Source organism: Eubalaena glacialis, chromosome 12, assembly GCF_028564815.1.
Source record: "Eubalaena glacialis isolate mEubGla1 chromosome 12, mEubGla1.1.hap2.+ XY, whole genome shotgun sequence".
In the NCBI taxonomy this organism is placed as follows: Eukaryota; Metazoa; Chordata; class Mammalia; order Artiodactyla; family Balaenidae; genus Eubalaena; species Eubalaena glacialis.
In genome coordinates, this window is record NC_083727.1 from 34,432,088 (window position 1) to 34,454,791 (window position 22,704).

The 22,704-nt window shown below is 40.7% G+C and overlaps 1 protein-coding gene across 2 annotated transcripts in view; it reads left to right on the forward strand.

Annotated features, from left to right (window-relative positions):
• The first annotated feature begins 6,774 nt into the window (after window positions 1-6,774).
• PTPRK (protein tyrosine phosphatase receptor type K) overlaps window positions 6,775-22,704 on the forward strand; it is a 569,495-nt gene continuing 553,565 nt past the window's right edge. For both annotated transcript variants that reach the window (XM_061207553.1, XM_061207554.1), the window contains exon 1: window positions 6,775-7,101. In XM_061207553.1, the coding sequence (XP_061063536.1) occupies window positions 7,005-7,101 (97 nt within the window). In that variant the 5' untranslated portion in view covers window positions 6,775-7,004. The remainder of the gene's footprint in view (window positions 7,102-22,704) is intronic.

Genomic DNA, 22,704 nt, shown 5'->3' on the forward strand with positions numbered 1-22,704 from the left:
CCCCCTTCCCCGTCTTGAAAGCTAGCAGTGTAGCATTATCTCTCTCGTCTCTCATCTCTGCTTCCATCCTTCCATTTTTTTCTCCCTTACTCTATTGCTTCTCTCTTATAAGGACCCTGTGGATTACATTGGGCCCATCCAGATATTCCAGGATAATATTGCCATCTCAAGATCCTTAACTTAATCACATCTGTAAAGTCTCATTTGCCATGTAAAGGAATATATTCACATATTCACAGGTTCCAGGGATTTTTGGGGGAGGGTGGGAGCTTGTCATTATTCTGCCTACCAACCCACATAAAGTGTTTTTTTTAATTAGCTAATATTATTATTTCTATGTACATTCCCATTGACCACCAAGCTTCTCTAAAGTTTATAAAAATTAGTTAACTGACCATTTTACATTATGCAGAAACTGAAATAAAACTAGGTTTTAATCAACTCAGCCTCTGATTCTTTTCCCAGACTATTGTAGTTTGTCATCCTTTGACTTTCTGCTGAGATCAGTGGACCATTAGCTTATATCAGCTGTAGTTGTCAACACGTGAGGAGCTAATTGACTATTTCATTATGGCCCCAAAGAAATTACATGTGATTTTAATACTCCACTGTGCTTGTACGGCTATTTCCTAATGAACTCTGAGTTTATTTAGTTTAGGCAGTTGTGAAGCTTTAAAAGCATATAAACGGATGTTACGACATATTTTATATGTCTTCTGACAGAACTTCTCAGGTGATTTAAAAACGTTCAACAACGAAATGAGAACTTACTTCCAGGATAGACAGGTATTGCAGTCAATGAGAGGCACATTTGAGCAAACTACTTCATAGAAAGCCTGTTCAAGCTCAGAAAAGTAGTTTACATCTCATGCCTTTTTTCCCCCTGCCAGTCACAACTATCACTTTCTTCAAGATATAGCTTAAAACTGGTCATCCCCAAAAGCTTTTCCCTCCTACTGCACTTCATCAGGACCTAATATTTTGCTATCTATTTCTTCACATTTTGAATATATTCTATATCACACACACACACACGCACGCATGATTTGTTTTCTTTTTTTTTTTTTGTCTGTTAATCTCAAATGTAAACTGCTCTCCTGTATCTCTCATAGAGTAACTAGCAGAGTGTTGTACACTTAATAAATGCTTTCAAGTGACAAAATGAGTTCTTTGCTTTGGTTAAAGAGGACTTCAGCACTGAAATGAGCCCCTATGTTTGTGTGTAGGTTTTAATGGTTCATTTTCTTGTCTGACTTCCCCTGGTTATGAATGTGGTGGCAGCACCAACAGTGTAGGGAGGATTTTATTGGAGAACATTTGGAGGATTAGAAAAATCTCTAGAGCTTTGGAAGCACCACATTTTGTGTTCAGAATTCTATTTCATTCTGTCTCAAGACCAGAATAAGCAAAGAAGAAAGATGGCAAGATCCACAGGGTTCCATATGTGAAGCCAGCCCCCACCCCTCCGAAGTAAGTGGGAGGAAGGAAGGAACATGATCACTAGAGAATTTCTCATTCAGCTGTATTAATTCTCCTCAGGCTGCAACTTTGCATACAAGCTTTTAACCCTGCAAAATGTATTATTGAATACATGATGTATTTAATTAGTTTTAAGAGTTATCCTCTTTCTTGGGTTTTACTAAAATAAAAAACAGAAAAATACCCCAGGATAATTTGTCTATTCAGACCAAAATAATTCAAACAGGATTCAATGGGATGCTGTATAGCTGGTGCCCTTTATGCCTTTTTTCTTATAGTGAGCCAGGGAAAAATACACTTTTTTTGGTGTGGAAATTGCCCACTAGTATAAAGGGTGAATAAGATACCATATAGTAGATACCATATAGTACCCCAGAAAAAGTGATTTATCAAACACCTACTAAGGTATCATGAAGACCAAACATTTTTTCCCTCAATCTTTTACTAACATCATTAGACTAGGCTTTTTGAAAATGGGGAGAGACTCTGAAGTCAGAATATACCAGATCTGGAAGTGACTGTTACTGTCCCATCCCTCCACCTCAATCCAATTCACACTTTTATGATTGGCTTCCTTTTTGACCCATGCTTGTTAATTATATCCAGCTGTAGGCAAATTGCTCTTCCAAATCGACAACACTGAGCTCTCAAGCTGCTCACATTTTTTTTTCCCCTTCCCTGGATAAAACCTTTGGATCATGCATTATCTTGACTAGTGTTTTCTAAACTATCTTCAGTTATGGATATTTTAAAGGGTTCAAGGGACTCACAAAATAACTCTGGGTTTGCGTACAGCGCGTTTCTTTCCATTTGATCCAAAATTTCCTAAGCGCATACAGAGAGGAGGATTTCCTTAGAGACTTATAAGCACATAGCTATCACAATTCCATTTGTTTCTGGAGGCTCTGGTGTCAAGATCTCAGTAGTAACTGGCCATGTTCCAGCACTACTCCTGGGATCAATGGGCTTTGACCTACAGTCTCCAACGCTCATCCAGAACAATAGCTTTCAAAGGCATAACACGTTTTTTTTTTTTTCTGGAAGTCCCTGTTCTGTTCAAGGGCTTTATTGTCAGAAATTCTCTGCCCCTCCCTTCCTGGAGGACTCTACTGACAACATACATACCCATGCAAGGCTATGACTGTGAGGAAGTGCTTTTAGTTTTTTGTTTGTTTGGTTTTGTTTTTTCTGCTTTCAGAGAGAAAATAGAACCTCATTTCCATCCACCAGCCTAAGAAGCTCTATCTGATGAATTGGCATTGAGAATTTTGACAACTAATTCAAATGAACGTTTTTAGAGATGAGCATTAGGTACATAGATATTGGGGGAATGGGGGAAAAATGAAATTCAGAATCAGAATATGCAGTTCAGAGTGACAGCTTTGCTATTGACCAGCGTCAAGTTTTGGCCAAGTATTTCAATGCCTCTAAACTTGGGTTTCCTTATCAGTTAAGTGAAAATTAATAATGCTACCTGCCCTGCCTATTTCGCAGGGTTGGAGCGAGGATAGATTGAGATCATGTGGGTGAAAAGGCATTACAAACTGAAAAGCATAATATAAGCAATCAGTTGTTATTAACAAACTGAGAATATTATCTAATTGCTTATAAATACATGCTGTGGGTACACTCATGGTCTCTCAGTGGGTAAATAAAACCTTGCTTTTACTGGGTACATGTTTGTACATAATCCTTCAGTGAACAAGAAAAGAACATTTACTCAGCAATTAATATCATCTGGGCCCTTTCATATCTATACCTATAACTAAATTTACATCTTTACAAAAATACATATTAAAATATACTATATTTCATTTAGTCCTCTGAAAAATCTGATTGATAAGCCTCAGTTTCATATGAAAGAAATTGAGACACAGAGATGTTAAATGCTGCTTAAAGCAGTGCTTCCCAAATTCTGTTCCCTGGAACCCTAATCCTGAGAAATACTTCTCTTTTAAAGAGTTCTATTGTCCAAAACTTTGAGAAACAATGTATTCTTTTCCTCTCTCCAACAGATTCACTTTGTACAATACCATACTGGTAACCACTGAAAAGTTCTGCGGTAAAGAAGCCAGCTATAGTAAAGGAACCTGTTTAACTTTGCTCAATCTAGAGTTAAAGCTAATTTGATCTGAAGACCCTATTTTCTAATTTTACTTGCTAAATTTTGATAGAACTGGGATTCTACAGAAAACATTTTGTCAAATGTAGATCTAAGTTTTTGACTGGAGTTATTTCTTGGTAAATCTGCAATCAATCAGACTACAAACCTGTCTTCTTTAAAAAGATATACTATAACCACATACCAAAAACGGTAGGAAAATAGGGAAGGGCAGTTATAAAATGTTACTATTCTACATTTACTTCTAATTATATCAATATTATGGTTTATGGGTTTTTTTTTTCAGCCTTCTTTCTTTTCTTATTTGTAATCATAGTATATGTTGACTTCATCTTCCGATTATTTAAATGTAGTAAAACATGTATAACATAAAAATTACCACTTTAACCATTTTTAAGTATACAGTTCCATGGCATTATGTAGTTTCACATTGTTGTGCAACCATCACCACCATCCATCTCCAGAACATTTTCATCTTCCCAAACTGAAGATTTATCTGTATTGTCTTCTGATCTTTTTTACCCAACATTTTATCAGAAACATCTTCCCACTTTGCAGCTTACTCTTTTTTTAATACCTTCATTTCTAGTGGTTGTGAGATATTCAATACAGATAATGCTCATGAATCTGCCTATGGTTGGACTTTTGTATTATTTCCAGTTTTCCCTTTTGTAAGTGATAAATATCTTTGTGTCTGTAACACTTCCCATATTTTGGATTATTTCCTTTGAATAGCTAGTAGATTAAAGAATACAAACATTTTAGTGATTTTTTTGAACACATGTTGACAATTTTTTTTGTTATATCAAATTTACACTTCTATTGTTTGATTGATACATTCATCCATTCTTTCAAATTAACAAAGACCTAGTAAATTCCTAATATTTGCCGAGTACTATGTGAAAGACACATATATTCTCTACTCAAATGATTTCAATATACCCTGGCCAGCATTAGGTATTGTGGCTAGCATTAGTGACAACTAAGGACAAAAGTACTGATTTACTTGTCCAAAAGTTTTGTTGCATTGCTTTGATTTTTAGTGAGAAGATATCCTTGCTAGTTTGCTGACTCCATTTGAGGATTTCCTGGTCCCTCTTTGTTTCCCCTCCCCCACTTCTTACCCATATATGTGCTGTTGGACAAATTACTTAATCTCTAACTTTGTTTCCTCATTTGTCAAATGAGAGTAATAACTGTACTGGTGTCATAGGATTGTTGTCTTAACTCAAGGAGACTTTGTATATCTTAATGTCTCAACGAGACATTATGTATTTTAAACCAGTGCCTAGCACATTGTAAGCACTCTGTAAACATTACTTGTTATTGTTATTATTTCCTGAATGGAGAAAGTGAGATGAATCTTCTGTCAGTTGACCCAAGGAATGGGCAAGCTAGAACTGTGTGTACTTTGCCCTGGCACTGTATGTCAATTTTTAAACAAGCTTTCTGTGTGTTTAAACAAACAAACCTACCAAGTCATGAACTCTCTGTCAGGAATAGAACAGATTAATTAGTATATGGATGGGGGAGGAGGGGTGTTTGTTTTTCCTGAGACACATTATTGCTAAGTTTTACAAAGTTCTGCTTAGTCCTTTAACAGGAAAATATATGTCCTTCAGTTTTTTGTTACCTAGGATTTAGGAATAGTCTTCAATCAAAGAAATAGGAACAGTAATGTGCTAACAGTTATAGGTTAATGACTTAAAAAATAATCTACATTGCACCCTAAGGAAGAATGAACTTATTGCTGAATTGAATTGACAAGTGCTGAGCTAGTCAGTGTGCCAATGAGACAGCTATAAGACTGCCAGTTACGTTTAATCAAGCGTCTATTCTTACCAAATTTTTAAAGAAGTATTTTCCTTGCTGATTGGTATATATATATATGTGTGTGTATATATATAACGAGTTCTATCATAAACCTGGTCTTTAATAGCGTATACTTAATCTGAATAAAGGGATATGTGTCCTGGTAAATTGTGTGAATATTATATTAAATTGAATGTCACATTGTCCGTGATTTACAAAAGCTAAAGATGTCTGAGTAACTGACAGATGTCAATCAAGAGATTCCATTGTTCTAGGAATTGTATATATGACACCAAAATTCTGAATAAAAATTGTTTATTCTACTGTGACCACATCTATTTTATTCGCTATTTTACAAAAATGAATAAAGTATGCACTATACAGTCTTTTCACAGAAGCAAGTATTATAAATGTGGCATATGGTGAAACCACTTCAAGCTTCTGAAGAATCAGCAAACTGTAAAATACTTTACTGTCATAATATAGCATTATTTTCCTCCGGATGAAATCATTTGTTGCTGTTTTCATTGTCCGTGTAAAGTTCTTTTGTTAAATACTTATGTCTTAAATATCTCTTAGATATTAAAATCAAAACAAAAAGCCTTTCCTACTCCAGCATACCCTCGTGAAAGGCAAGGATAATAAGCCCTGATGCAGTTGTTAGGTTCTTCCGGAGGGAAGTAGAAAGAGGCCGGAAGGTTTCAGAACTACAAGCAAAGTCAGTGAAGCAGAGAGTAAATCCAAATATTCGGCAAATGACAAACCAAAAAGGAGACATGCCAGCTGTTCACACTGGGAAGTTACTGAACATTTATTTTGGTTCAAGTTTTATTTTTATATGAAGAAGGAACAATAAGTTTTCTACGGGGGTGGGGTGTCTCATTCCTTATTACACGAATAGGGAACAGAGAGTTTGCGATGCAGGTGGGTGTTTCCTCTGGGCGCTTCTACACTCCCCCTTCTTCCTACCGGCCACCGATACGGTAGGACCTCCGCCTTGGGGACAGAACCCCGGGGCGCCTCTGCTTGGGCGGCGGGGCTTCTCCGCGTTCATCCTCTGGGGTCCGGCCACACTGCTTACCCAACTCTCGCTTTTCGAACTGCGATTTCTGAAACAGGGCAGACAACGGCGCGGGTCCCCTTTCGCGCCCGCTGCCCCCGAGCGGCGAACAAAGGCGGCGCGGAGCGCGGGGCGCGCGGCCGGGGTTGGCGCGCGTCTCTCCGGCAGGAGGCGGCGGCGGCGGCGGCGGCGCCGCGCCCGAGCCTGCATTCCTCAGAAGCGCCCGGAGCCCGCGGGGCGACGTCACCCCCGGCTCCGCCCCCATCCCTCCCAGAGCAAAGTAACTCTTGACTAACAGGAGAGCCTCTGCGGAGCATGGAGAGCTGCTGCCGCGGCCGGCCGGCGACTCGGGCGACGCTGGCGCCCCAGAGGTAGTTTGGCGACCGCGGAGCAGGAAGAAGTGCGGGCGGGAGGCTGTCCACTCCCCGCCCTCACCCCGCCGGGACCGGCCGACCCCTCAGCTGTGGATTTCGCTAAGATTCCCCCCGGCAGCTCTTTGCAAAGCGGCTTGAAACTTCTCCCAAAGTCGACATGGATACAGCGGCGGCGGCGCTGCCTGCTTTTGTGGCGCTCTTGCTCCTCTCCCCTTGGCCTCTCCTGGGGTCGGCCCAAGGCCAGTTCTCCGCAGGTGAGTGGCCGAGGAGGCGTCCGGAGCTCCGACGAATGCCCCCGACCCGGGGCTCGCCAGGGGTGGAGCCGGCTTCTCTCTAGGGCCGGGGGGCAAGGGTTTGGGGGAAGCTTTCGCGACCCGGGGTGGGGGTACCGGGCAGAGGGAGAGATGTCCCCAGACTTCGTGCCAGGTGGGACGCGGGGCACCGGGCTGGGCGCCACGGGGGCAGGTAAGTTTCCTCGTCGCGACCCATTGTTCCTGGCGGAGGATCGCTCCGGGCGCAGGCGGGCAGGGCTGTGCGGGAGTGCGCGAGACAGTGCTTTTCTTGGGGAACTGGGAGCCTCGGCGTCCGGCGCCGGCTGCACCGCGCCGGGGAAGAGAGAAGGAAAAAGTAGTTATGACTCTGGGGACTGCTACTCTGTTGCTCGTAGTGCGGGCTTGTTGCTCTCCGCCGCTAGAGCGTTCCAAAAAACATTTCCCGGGGAAGCCATTGTCAGAAAGGTGGAGACTCGAAGGGAGTGACCTCGGCGCGCTTTGCCAGGTGCTTTTTGTCCCGGGAATAACCTCTCCTGACTATTGTCTAACTACTTCCCCGTCCCTCCCCCAGTCCTTGTCTCCTCCTCCAGCGTTGGGCTGCTCCTGGGTTCGCCCCGTGGGTTAGGGCGCTGCGCGGAGTAGGTTCCGTGTGTGTGTTGGCGGAGCCTGTAAGATGTTTTGAAACATGATTCTAAGGATCCACGCCGAGCCGTCCTGGGCAGCGAGGTCTGGGCGCCGGGTCCGGGAAGCCTGACCCGCGGTGTGGGAGCCCGCTCCTCCGGCAGAGCCACCGCGAAGCTGGCCCAGCTCCTCCCGGAGCCGGCCTGCGTGATGGGGGCTACAAACGACTGCCGCCCGCCCAGAGAACCCAAGAGGAGGCATCCGGTGCGGTCTCGCCAGTTAGCCCTTTGGGTTCTAGTAAAACCACTTAGAGAAGTCCGTGAAACCCCATTTCTCCCAGTCCCGTCCTCCGTTCCCTTCCAGTTTTGTGATCCTTCCTGGCGGTTGCTTCTTTCGTTCTCTCCTCTGGGGGCTCTGAAGTTTCACCAGGTGGACGCTGGGGAGCAGGCTCCCGGGCGATCGTCTGCCTCCCGCCAGTCCAGACAACTTTTCTGGCCAGCCCACCCAGCTCTGCTTGGCTGGCGAGCGCATCTGCTTCCTTGGTTCGCGGTGCAGATGGAGCCTCAGAGGTGGCCGAGGGCTGCTGGACAAGACGGGGGAAGCGACAGCCGTGCTCCTGGCTGAGGCCACAGGACGCGGAGAACGGACAAACTTTGCACTGTCAGTTTCTCTCGTTGTTGTGGCTGCCTGGTTTCCTGGAAGCAAACTCAAATTGTTGTTTTCCGGAGTAATGTTTATTTCCGTTCCGTTCTCTTTCCCCCCTTTAGAACTCTGTAAAAGGAGGTAGATAACAAATTCAGATGGCAGCATGTGCTGTGCACTCAGGCAGGTTATGAAATGCAGCGAGTACAGGAAAAGTTATGTATACAGGTGATGTATACAGAGGACAACAGCTATGTGCAATGAATGATCCGATAGCCTAATTTTAATTCTTTCTGGAGTAAACATTACTGCAAGCATGGCTGACATATAATGCCCGTTGGTACTGGAAGCGTGCTTGATGTAAGACATTACATGCAGGCGAGTTGGAGTGGGTATTGATTTCTGCAGTGTTTGTCAATGCACGGAGAGCCTACGCTTGAAAAGGCATGTAGTTTGTTAATTGAAAGTTGGAATTCTACCAGTTGCATGATTAAACTTACATGTATTCAAAATTTGCAACTATTAATGTCTCAACAACTGATGGATATATTTTCATCTGTAAAGAAACCTTTCTTTTTCTCTTTTCAAATGTTATTTACCCTTTAATGAGCAAGTAAATATTAAATTTCCTCCAGCGGAATGTACAGATGAGCTTTTCTGATCCCTGGAGTTCAGATATCTCTAATGAACAGTTATGTTCTTAGACATGCAGTTCCAAGTAATTTAACTAAATAAGCCTGGCTTTTCTTTTTTGACAAAGCAAAACATTCGACTTTATTTTATAGTTAAGTGAAAGAATGTGCAGTCCTAACAAATGCAATTGTGGCAGGACTGTATCTCAAAATTTTGCCATTCAGGATTTGTATATATGCCCAGAAATGAATGTCTTTTATTCCCACAGTTCAGATTGTGGGTCTGCCTTTCTCCATAAGGTAAACATTTGTTTTGTAAAAATTTGCATTTTCTGCTTCACCTAAGTCATTTGTTATTCTTCTGTCATCAGATTTTATGGCAGTCGGATTTGTTGCAAAGACACAGGGTCAGAGATTGGAGGTGTATTCTTTCTTGCGTTTTTTTCTTACATTCTACTTTAAATGATGAACTTTTACTTCTTTTGAGAAATTTAAATAAAAATGCTTTAAAAGTGTAAAACAAATACATGTTCAGAACTTTAAAATATGTTTTAAAAATCACACTTATTAGGCCATTTTCCACTTTTACATATTATTGTGTGCTTCCTAACATGGTGAGCCTCAAAAGCAAAGCTTGAAAGACTGCAGATTGTTGGATCTTTGGTATATCATGTACTCATCCAGTCTGCTTTGTTTAAACCACAGTTTAGGAACATTTTCGTCATTTTGAATTTTTTCTTAGCTTTTGGGGTTAAGGTGTAAAAATGCTACATGGTGAGCCCCTTGAAAACCTGAACTTCCAGAGCTGCTTATAAATCTCAACTTAAATTCTTTCAGTTTGATGGCTCACTTAACACCTAAAAAAATGTGTCATATCTGTGTTACATCTGGGGAAGTTGAGGCATAGAAGCACAAGGATGTGCTGAAGTTTATTCACTGGGTTGTGTAGTTGCCATCTCTTGATATAATGTGAGAAAGTTTTTTGTATTAGGACTCAGATGACTGACAAAATCAGTCATAGATGAGGTGCCTGGAGACTCAGCTTTCTCATCTGTAAAATGGGGATAATAATACCTGTTCTGACCTTTCCTCATGCTTTTTATGAGGGTGGTGTGAAATAGTTTATATGAGCTGGAACTGTATATTGTCAAACATTATGCAACTATCTGGGGTGTAATCATCATATATTAAAGTAGCTAAGTGTCTTGACTTCAGTCTTTTCTTGTTCCCCCAGTCTGTCCTAGTAAGCGCAGACTGTTCAGGAGTGTGTGTGTGTGTGTGTGTGTGTGTATTTGTGTGTGTGTGTATCACTCAGCCATTCATTCATTTTAATTGTTGTTAAATATAAACATCCTAGATTGGCCAGATGATAATTTTATCAGCACATTGAGAGAAATTATCCTTTAATTTTTTTTTTTTTACTTACCTTCTGTAAATCCTTACTTGAGCTGAACCTGTGGAAGAGTCACTATTAACATTCATAGTATTCAAACTATAGAAGAAATTTATTTTTAGTCAATTTCTTTAGCTGTCTGTTTAACTATTGGCTGTTCACCCTTTTCATCTCAGTGGGAGAAAAATATGTGGCTTTTTAGATGCAGTCTTATCAGTGACCTAGAGAGGGACTATTGTCTCTCTAGTATGATGTGAGCCTGGAAATGCAACTCCAGATCCTGCCTTGGATATAGTTACTGGCATGTCACACTGTAAGTGTTTACTTACTTGATCCCTTAGAACCTTGCAACTCATCTAAGCAGTGCCACTTTCCCAGTGTCTCACTCTTTGCTGTCTCTGTATGTGAGTTAAATTTCTCTTATACTTATTATCTCTACTGGGAAGATACATCAGAGAGACAGCTTTTTAAAGGTTTGCCTGTCGGTTTTCTGGTTTTGATTGGCCAGAATCTCTCGATCCCTCAATTCATTAAGACTCCAAGTTCTAAGCTATTAATAATATGTAACCAGACATTTCTGGGACTGGTTTTTCTTTCACCAGTCTCCATATAACTGACTCTGTTGATTTTCCTACGTTGCAAGATGTCGTTTTGTGTCTGGCCAACCCAGACGGGAAGAGGCAGGTCTGGCTGCTATTTGGGCTTTGGCATGTGTGCTGCTGACAGCTCTTCTCTTTGTATTCATAAATGTGAATTTGAAAAATAAATCCATCCCTCTGCCATTCTGCCCCTCTCCCACACTCCTTCCCACTCCCCTCTAGCAACAACTAAGCCCCATGTGCAGATACACAAAATCACAGCCTTTTTGTTTTCACCCAATATCTTTTGGTGCTGATCATGTTCTTAGAAACTGGAAATATGACTCAACTATTACCCAGAGCAAACGCCAGTCCTCCCACCTAATCTCATATTTTAGGCAGTGATGGTTTACTACACGTTTTTATGGCCTTTATCAAACATTTAATTCATGTGATATGGTCCTATATAGAGAAACTAGGTTGTTGCCTACTAATGCTTTTGAAGTGCTGTGTTCTAGGTCTGCTCAAGATGGTGTTAAAGACAGTGTAAGTCATGCTAAATATGGATCTGCTTCTCTGAGGCATGGAAAATGCTGTCCTCCTCTGCCTTGTGCTCTTCCTATTTCCCCTACTTGCTCTTCAAGGAGGGCAGGAAGAGGATGGTTGGAAGACTGAGAGCAGGAAACATCAAGGGAGTTTACAGATTGTTCTTAAAGACAAAACAAAACACTGGGATCGTGTGTGTGAGTGTGTGTGTGTGTGTATCTGTGTGTGTGTATCTGTGTGTGTGTGTGTTTGATCTTTAATTTTCTAAAGAGGGAAAAAAGCCCTATTTTTGATTTGTTTATTGGAATCAGCCTTTGCCTTTGCCCGAACACATTCATTTCTTTTTTATTTATTTATTTATTTATTTATTTAATTAATTTATTTATTTTTGGCTGTGTTGGGTCTTCGTTGCTGTGTGCGGGCTTTCTCCAGATGAGGTGAGCAGGCTTCTCATTGCAGTGGCTTCTCTTGTTGCAGAGCAGGGGCTCTAGGCACGTGGGCTTCAGTAGTTGTGGCTCACAGGCTCAGTAGTTGTGGCTCGCGGGCTCTAGAGCGCAGGCTCAGTAGTTGTGGCACACGGGCTTAGTTGCTCCGCGGCATGTGGGATCTTCCTGGACCAGGGCTCGAACCCATGTCCCCTGCATTGGCAGGCAGATTCTTAACCACTGCGCCACCAGGGAAGGCCCACATTCATTTCTTATTCTGTGGATGTAAAAACTTCCCTCTGTGTCTTCCTCTCAGACTTTACCCTTTGATCATATGTGTCTGGTTTGTGTTCCTTTATCAGATGGTGTTTCTTTTTGCCTAAAAATGTTATAATTGCTTTTGAACATGACTTGTTTTTCCTTCATCAAAACTCATGCTGTTTGTCATAGTTCTGAATAATGGTATTTTGTCAATTCATGATGTCTTAAATGGGTATTTGATAACAAAGTAAGTACATCAATCAAGCTAATTTTTATTTCAACTGAAGGTAGAAATAAACTTGTAAATCCATGAAATAATCTTTTAATGTCACAGAGTATTTGTTTGTGCTTATATATCTCTCAATGGAAGAAAGACTTTGAGTTCCTTTTTGTAAATGGGGTTAGAAAAAGTTTGAGTGCCACATTGCCTGTTATTTTGAGATAGTGACATACATCTGGGCTTTGGAAAACTTTAAAAGTTATGTTTGAATGTGTGATGTCAATGAGAAGTCTGGAGGTAGATGGTTCACAAACTTCAAATTCCATCTTAGTGGAAATTGTGTTTTTATGAGAAATGCTCTTAAACATAGTTCCCCATAAAAGGTTTTATTAATTCCATGAAAATTCTGTTGGGAAAGGTATGTTTATTTTCCTGCAGTATTCTTATGGGAATTCTTTTGATTTGTCGTTAGTATTTTAGTAATAAAAACTGAACTTACATAATTAAAAAAGTTCTGTGTGGTTTTGCAGATGGTTGAGCTTCTGGGAAACATTGGGCTTGGGATGTAAGAATCACATCGATCCTGTTGTGGAACATTGCCATCTCCCCACTTAACTCTGGTTGAGTTTTTTGGCGTTCTCCTCTGTGTGTTGGTAATCCATAAAAATTACAAGTGGCTTATTTTGTCACTTACAATTGTTTTAGGAACAAATTAAGTGGTCCTGAATGAAATAATCCATGTTTCCACTTTATATGATTGTAGATAGAGCTCTGTTAATAAAAATGATGAACAGAGCAGTGCTGGCTGAATCCTTTTACAGGTGTCATTCTAGGAATTATTTTCAAAAGAAGAATTCAGAAACAAATCCAAATAAAATAGTGTCTAGAGTTACTGTTTGCATTTATTTTGTTGAGAAAATTGAAAGATGTAAATATGTGTATTCACACACACACATATCTTAACAATGATAGAACATCATTGTCCAAAGGCTCGAGTGAGAAGGAAACCAAGGATATCTACAGATGGGATCAAACTCCTATACTTATATTCTAGATAGAGTATTGAAAGTAGAGAATTATTTTGTCAATTTCGTAGATGAAGAAACTGAAATGGAAAATATATATGAACTATATAGTATATAATATACTGCACTGTACTATACTTTAAAGGAGATAGTAAGAAACCTAATTCCAATAGATTGGTATCTATTTATATAAACTCTTCCAAGTGCAGCCTGTGCCTTAACCAGCTGCTTGTAGGCTGATTCTCCAAACCCAGTACAGGGCAGCAGCTGATCAGCTACAGAAATTCCCCTAGTCCTTGTTGGACGGTAGGGTGCTAGCAGCTGCTTTAAGTGGCAGACTGGCCACAGCTCCTTGATGTGATTCGACTTAGGTCATCCGGCAAATTCAAGAGTAGAGAGAGGAAGACTTTCTAATGCCCTCACTGCCCATTTAAAGGTTGATGGCTGATTGCTTCATGGTCATTGGATTCATCAATGGCAAGATGCCCTAGAATTTTGCTACTTGAATTATGGTCCACGGAACTTGCGATGATCTTGTGATCACATATCAGAGCCCACCCCAGACCTACTGCCTCAGAATCTGCATTTTAATAAAATCCCCAGGTGATTTGCTTGAACATTTAATTTTTGAGAAACACTGCTCTAGGACAAAGAAAGATCAGCTTGAGGGGCTTCCCTGGTGGCGCAGTGGTTGAGAATCCGCCTGCCAATGCAGGGGACACGGGTTCGAGCCCTGGTCCGGGAAGATCCCACATGCCGCCAAGCAACTAGGCCCGTGAGCCACAACTAGTGAGCCTGCGCGTCTGGAGCCTGTGCTCCGCAACGGGAGAGGCCGCGACAGTGAGAGGCCCGCGCACCGCGATGAGGAGTGGCCCCCGCTCGCCGCAACTAGAGAAAGCCCTCGCACGGAAACGAAGACCCAACACAGCCAAAAATAAATAAAAAAAAAAAAAAAAAAAAAAGATCAGCTTGAAAAGATTTACCACATGCTCTTTACTGTAGAGTGGTAAGAGTACTGTGAAAGGATTCATTACAACATGAAACAAATTTCCCTGGAATTATATTTCTGATCAGTATTTGCTGAATTATAATTTAACACCCCAGGTGCATCAAAACAACAATACTGTTCAGGATTTTTTAAAAAAGAATACTCAGACAATTTTGAAAAAAACATTTCATGAGAGAATAAACATAAGGCTAAATACTTTTAGTTGTGAACGTATTATATAAGAATATTTAAAGGTAAACATATTATCTGAGGGACCAAACATGATATATGCCAATCATTTTTACTTTGCATATTGACATGTTGATATGGAAGACGATAATTCCCTCTTTTTTTAACTAGTAACTGCAGTTTGTTTTATATTTCTCTTTCTCTTCTAAGTGTATTTTAAGGATTTTTGTAATAAGGAGCTGATTTATAGGACAGTCAAATTTAATGAATGGGAGTTAGGTAGAATGCATTAAATATCACTGGTGTTCTTTTTACTATCCTTTGTGCTCATATTTAAGAACAGAGATTCTTGTCAGTTTTCTCCAGAGAAAAATTATGATGTAATAGACAGTGTACACTGTTCATATCAAAACACAATTTTACTTGCATTTTGTAGCTTGCTTTAGCATTCTTTGAGAAAATGAATTTTCCCGGAAGACCTAATTGCCTTCTTATTAATGAGCCTGTAAGTGTGTTTTGTTATCCATTTACTATTCTAAATGTGTCTACTTTTGCTGGCTGTTTGAACAGTGAAGTCTCTGATTAAATCACGATTGCTCTATTTGTTTTTGCCATTCACTAGCGACTCAGAAAATACTGGCATAATGACATGGTTATGGCAGAAATTAATGAAAAACGAGATATAAATTAATGTTAACCCATAATGGTTGTATTGTGATATCAGGAGATGGAGTTTGGGGCAGTGCACAGCAGAATTCTCTACATGTTTGATACTATAAGTGAAAGTCTGCTTAACCTGTATTGTTTTAAATACACAAAATATAGTTACTGGATTAATGAATACAAATCAGTGACTTCCACATTTACTTGATTTAGACATTAGTGTTCAAAGGAAGAGGTTTAATTGTGGACAGATCAGTGTTAGAGAACTTAGTGATGGAGAGAAACTCTCAAAGGTACTTCCATACATCTTGAAGAACTTTAAAGTCTAAAGTCTCTGATTTGTTACCTTTTCTAGTTTTACACCAAATTCTTGCTGTTTGTACTAATTCTACTTGTATTCTTGTCAGCAATAATTAGGTTCATTTATTCCCTCACACATTAGAGAGGACAGAGCAAAAAGCAGTTGTCAAAACAACAATAGGAACTGCCATTTACTGAGTGCCTACACCCTGCCAGGCCTTATGATCGGTGTTTTACGTAATTTAAAATCCTCACCATAATCCTTTAAGATCAGCATCATTTCCATTTTGCAAACTGTGGCCTAGAGAGGTTAAGTATTAACTTGCCTCAGGTGACAGTGTGAGGGACTAGTAGAGCCAAGATTCATTATTGAATATATACACAGATGTAGCAATAAGACATTTTTTTGGTTACTTAGTGGCAGAAAATGCAGCCTAGACTGGTTGCAACAAAAGGGGAATTTATTGTCTCTCCAAACTGATTGCAACAAAAGGGGAATTTATTGTCTCTCCTAACTGACAGTTCAGGTGGAGCTTTACTTAGGAGTTCACATAATTCCACTGGGATGTGACCTTTCTCTGCCTGCTCAATTTAGCTTTGGTGTGCTCCAGAACTTCGGTCTTAGACTTCTTGTAGAGGCGAGGTGCTTTCGGCAGCTTCCAGGTTCTGGTCCCTTAGGAAAATGTGAACTATGTGCTGGGCACCTGAAAAGGCCCTGCGGTTCACTGGCCTTGGATTCAGTGAATCATATCTCCAGCTCCTGAGGGGAAGTAGGCTGATTGGCTTAGTTTACTAGCATTCTGGGTTCAGCCCTAGGTCCCCCAACCAGGTCATGTGGACTGATGGGGGTGAGGGGACTGTGGATGAAACTATCAGTTGTCAACAGATAGAGGGATAGGTTCTGGAAAAGCAGCCTAAACCACAGTGTGGTTACTTGAGATAGAATTAAATAAGTCGTGAGCAGTGAAAGCAGAGAGGGGTGTACCTGTGTGTGTATTTATAATCCTTCTGAGCGGGGGTGAAAGGAGGTGGTGGGGAAAAGATAGATGGAGCAGATAGTTCCCTGCTCTGGACCACTAGGTGGTAATATCAGGAAGACACGGTGGTCTAAGCCTTAGTCTCTAAGGGGAAGGAGGTGGAGGAGGAAGAGAGGAAGGAGGCCATCAGATGGTGGCAGGTTTGTGTGCATTGCAGATCAGCTGTTCATCATTTAGGGAGTGTTTCTTTTTTGGTCTTTAAGCCCTGCTTTAAAGCATGCATTTTATTATTTTCATGATTGTTTTCTCTTTGCCTCAGTATTGAATAAGTCCAACATTAAAATTTGACAGAATTTTGAGTGTTAAAAGGGACCTTTGAAACAAATGCCTCTTAATTTGCTATAACTTGCCCAAAGTCATATAGCTTGAAAGAACTTGAGGTCAAACTTGAGATTTTGATTTATTTGGTCACTGTTATTAAAACATATGCATTGTTTTTTCTGTGGTTATTTATATAGATAGTTATTATTTAAGGTTTTAAAAAATATTTTAGTTTGTACTCTGAAGTTCTAAAACCAGTGTTTCCAAAGGCAAACCTGACTTGACTGGCTTTGATTAGAATAGTATTCCAAGTATGAGGTGATAATAAGTTGTGTGTCTGTGAATGAAAGAGATCATTTTATTTATTTATTTATTTTTGGCCTCGCCGTGTGGCTTGCAGGATCTTAGTTCCCTGACCAGGGATCGAACCCGTGCCCCCTACAATGGAAGCTCAGAGTCCTAACCACTGGACACCAGGGAATTCCCAGAAAGAGAGCATTTTAGATAATTGCTTGTTTTTTTCAGTTTTCCTGCAGGATTTACTTACATATATATGTGCACGAACAGGTGTTTGCATGTATGCATTTGTTTGTTTTTAATAGATGCCAAAGGGTAAGCTACCATGGTAAATGATGCTAATTGACACAGAGAAAACCTAGTTAACTCTTCACTTTGGAAACAAATTTTGAAAAACTCAAGAGGTGAAGGTGAACTTGTTTATAGTTTTGATCTTCTCAACTCTTGCTGCCTGACTTTATAATGCATATCTGAAAACATGGGATGTTGGACAGAGTTGCTGTGAGAAGGTACTGAATAATGAATGAAGTGTAGAGAAGTAGCAGCTGTTTGCCTAGCCTCCCCCTCTCACGGTGAGAGATTTATCTCCCGGGCCTGAGTTAGATAGGCGGCCTGCCGCTGGCTGTGCCTGAGGATCAGGCGCCCAAGTGTGGCTGTGCCAGTTTAGACTAGAGTGTCCTCCCTTCTCTGGCCAGAGCAGCTGGCCTGGCACTTAGGGGTGAAGGCAGTGGTTAGGGAGGAAGGTTGTTGACTGCCGTTTGTTCAGCATGCTTCCTTCTGTCACTGGAGTTTTGCTTTCACACACCTTTGTTATCTTAAAGAACTTAATGAATTATTATTTTCTTCTCTGTGTGTTGCCTGTTTTCTCTATGACTCTTTTTTTACCCCTTATTATACCTTCATCAGGTGTGATAGCTGTGACTCCTGAATGGTGAAGTTTGTAATAATTTGCCTAACACGCTGCTTGTTTGAAGCAGAGTGCTGTATAGTCTTGATCCATTTTTGCCTCTTTATCTAAATTCATATTTAAGTACTTATGAGGTGAAGGATTTAGCAGCGATCTGCTTCAGAGAGAGGAGAAGGATTCTTTGGATTCTTTGGAGTTCTGTGTACAGAGCATTTTAGTGCACAGAGCATTGGGCTTCTATAAGACTGTGTCCCACTTTTAGCTCTGTCACTTTCAGGCTCTGAGATTTGGAGTAATTCCTTTCTACTTGACCTTGATTTCCTTATCACTAAAATGGGAATATTACAATGAAGAGTCATTTTAATAGCTTCTCTAGTTACTCAATAGGACACTTTTAAAGGTAAAATGAGTAATATATGTGAAAGTATTTTTCTGATTGGAAAGTACCATAAAAATGTAAATTTTTTGGGGGGGAATAGAAACTTGGATAATAAAGAAATTATTGTGTTGAAAGCACAAAATGCATGGTGAAGAACGGAAATGAAAACAATAGATGCTTTGTATATTTGCATATCTAAGTTATGCATTGCCATCTAAGTTGTTTGCATATCTAAGCTTTTGGGGAAAGTGGTATGGAAAAGAAGAGTCAGTAAGATTCTTGTGAACAATGAGTAATTTTGTTATGTATCATAAAACTTAGCCCCCATTTTCACATATCTGTAAGTTTTACTCTTATGTAAGTTTTCATATATATATGTAAGTTTTATATTATATATGTAAGTTTCATATATATATGTAAGTTTTACTCTCTTGTGTTCCAAAACATTTTTTGTACTTTCGCCAGATATGTTAATAAAGATTATGTGATTATAAAATATTTTTACTGATAATTTTTGAACATGTGTTTTAAGGACTGTGCTCATATATAGCAAGTTGTATGTATAGTTTTTCTTCTTGAATATTTTCATGAAGAGAGAAAAAAATGCTCTTGCTGTCTGAGCTGGTTTGCCTAATTGGTGAGAGCACGATTGTAAGGTTTGCATCGATTTATTTACTCTTCCACTCCACAGTTCTTCGAGCGTCTACTATGTGTCAGTACTGTGGCAGGGCCTGGGTATGCTGGTGGGCACAGATATGACTTTTGTGACAATTAAGCAGTGGTAACCTTCGCATAGCTCCGCATTTAGCAACTCACGGGTGAAGCCTGGAGCTGTTTTGTGACTGACCTTACCCCTGTGGCTTGGCAAGTCTCAAAGCCGAAGTCTGTCTCTCACAATTTGTGGGTCCACAATGCAGTGTGTCAGCAGTCTTTCCATATCCTTGATTCTACACATAGAAAACTAGAAGCTTACCAAAAAAGAAATACGCAGAGATATGCTGCAGTGATAGTAAAATTCCACCAAGTGGAAATTCCCCAAAGTTGACTAATCGGAAGTGTAAACAAGTCGGGCAGAGGAGAGAGCACGTTTGTTTTCTGGAAGCTTACTTTTTCTCCCTTTAGAGGCAGGATGAGGAAGGTGGGGAGACGTCCTCACGGCGGACAGTGTATGTAAATATGTCTTCACAACCTCAACATTCTTGCTCAGAGGCCCTGGATTTTGGGCCGCAGATTCATACTGGCTGTGCCTGCAGCTGCTTATCAACGGCCGCTGGTGCCTCGACTCTGACCTGCCTCCTCTCTACTGCTTCAGGGGGGCGTGTTGTCCTGAGCAGTGGGCAGCCACTAGGGAGGGGATCGGGAGAGGCAGCTGGGAATGAGAGCGGACCTTAACCATCCTCCAAACTGCCCTTGCACCTGCATCCTGGAAGCGGAGCAAATTCTATTCCTGGCGCCTGGGTCAATCATTTTGAAGGGGAGCAACAGTACTGTCATTTCAATACACCTGTTGCCTTACTAGGAAATGGAGATTCTGAACATCTGTATGAAAGGAGGCCCACAGCACTTGCAGTGGGTGAATGAAGGAGAAAGGTAATTTTGGAAATGTGTAAACTTTTTTGAAGCAAAATCAAAATTGCCAAATTACAAAGACCCACGCTTCAAAAGTAGAAATTTAGAAAACTGTTTTAGTCGAGTCACTAACATTTTATGCCCATTTCATATTTAAGCAAAGGACAGTCAGAATATATAGCATAATATTTAAGATCACAGACTTTGGAACCTGACTGCCCGAGTGTGAATACTGGTTCTGGCATTTCCTTGCTATGTGACCCAACCACATTCCTTCAGTTTCCACATCTGGTAAAATGGGATGATTCAAGTACCTATCTCAGATGTTTGTTTTGAGGAATACTGAGTTAAAGTGCTTAAAAGAGTGCCTGGCACACTAATAAAATTCATCCACTTTATCTTTTATTATTATCATCATCATCTTTTTGTTTTTGAGCAGAGAAATGTTTATTGCAGGGCCAAGCAAGGAGAATGGGCCCTTGGCCTTGGGGTTCATGCTCAAAACCCCAAACTCCCTGATGGTTTTCAGGGAGAAGTTTTTTTTTTTTTTTTTAATGCTATTCTTGTCTGCTTACATTCTTTGTATGTATGTATGTATGTATGGCTGTGTTGGGTCTTCGCCTCTGTACGAGGGCCTTCTCTAGTTGTGGCAAGCGGGGGCCACTCTTTATCGCGGTGCGCGGGCCTCTCACTATCGCGGCCTCTCGTTGCCGAGCACAGGCTCCAGACGCGCAGGCTCAGCAATTGTGGCTCACGGGCCGAGCTGCTCCGCGGCATGTGGGATCTTCCCAGACCAGGGCTCGAACCCGCGTCCCCTGCATTGGCAGGCAGACTCTCAACCACTGCGCCACCAGGGAAGCCCAGGGAGAAGTTTTTATAGGCAAAATTTGAGGTGAGGGCTGCAGGGTGCATGACTGTCTTCTGATTGGCTGGTGGTGAGGTAACAGGGCGGTGTTCCAGGAATCTTGTGCTCAGCCTGAAGTTGCCATCCTCCACCTGGGTGGGGGCCTTGGTTCCTCAGGGCTTAATGAAGCTCAGGTTCTTGATGTCTCATCACAGAAAGAATTCAGTGAGAGACAAAGTGATAGGTAAGAAGTGGGTTTATTTAGAGAGACACACTCCATAGACAGATTGTGGGCCGTCTCAGAAGGTGAGAGGCCATCGTCATCATTATTACTGGACTAAATTAAACAGTTTTTGCAGAATATCCTGATCCCATGCTGTTATCTTTTAAAATTTTTGACTGCATTATCTTTTACTTTAAAATAAAACCAGCAGAGAGTAGATAACAGGATGCCTGAAATAGATCAACTCATCTGCCGGTTAACAAAGACCACAGCAAGCACTATAAAGAATATAATTCGGTGTTTATGAAAGCAATAGGCAAATTTACACTGATTCTTAAGAATCAGAATCTTAGAATGATAAAAACAAAACAAACCAAAAAACACTATCAAGTGATGGGTGGGGGAGCTAGAGTGAATGTGATCAAGTTTTTGGTGTAAAATGCCTAAAACAATCTGTGGAAAATGCATTTAACATTTTTTAGGGAGCTTGCAGGAGGTGGGAAATTTGGGACATATGTGAAACAGCTTACCCCCTGGAGAGATTTAATCTCAGTTAAAATATGAAAACTCTAATTCAGGAATAAGATTAAAATGAGAATTGACCAGAAAGTTAAGTGTGATCTATACCACTTCAAGAAGTGTCCATCCCAGTGAGACTAGTGTCTTGTCTAGGAGCAGCACTCAGATTTAGAAATGAGATTATTAGAATTAAGCAGAGATAGGGAGGCTCCTTAGCTCCTAAAGAATGTTGTTTAACTAAAGGATATAGAAAAGGATATCTGTACTGCTTCATTTGCATTTGACACATGGTAAGTAAATGCATTACGGGCATTTAGAATAGCCATTTACCTATGAATTTTAGATAACTTTTTTTTTGTTTTCTTTTTCTTTTTGTTGATGTTTAGTCCTCCTTAGCCTTGGTAGTTTCAAATCTGTTTTTCAAGCCATTGTCAACAGGGTAAAGCCCTTTTAGAGTCCTGCTGTATGGAGCGTGGGGCTGGTTGAACTTTTGACAACTGTTAGCTCACTTGCACAGCTGCCCTTTGGCCAGTCAGTGCAGAGGAAAGCCTTCTAAACTTGAACAAGGATTTCATGTCCAATTCAAGCTTTGGATTTCTTGTTCTCTTTCACCTTCTTACTGCATCTCTTCTAGCTTTAATTGAAATAAACTTCCCTTTTCCATGGGTTATATCTGTGAAAATGTTTGCTCTCCAGATATAATTAAACATTCTTGTCAGTTTTTTTTTTTTTTTAAATCAGAAGCTATTTGTACTGCAGGCTTGAATCTTGCAGAAATAAGTGCTCTTATAATATTCAGTTTACCATAATAATGCAATTTTGTATCCTCACTGGATGCTCCTCCTGACATGGGTCTTTGTGATTCTGGTGGTAGCAGGTGTCTTCATAAGCTCCTCTCCATTTACAAAGTAAGTTTCTTAAGATGTTGTCACTGTGGTACACTGTGTGACCAGGTTCATGTCTTAATAAAAAGGAGCATTAAAAAACAAACTTCTGGGCCTTCCCTGGTGGCGCAGTGGTTAAGAATCCTCCTGACATGCAGGGGACACGGGTTTGAGCCCTGGTC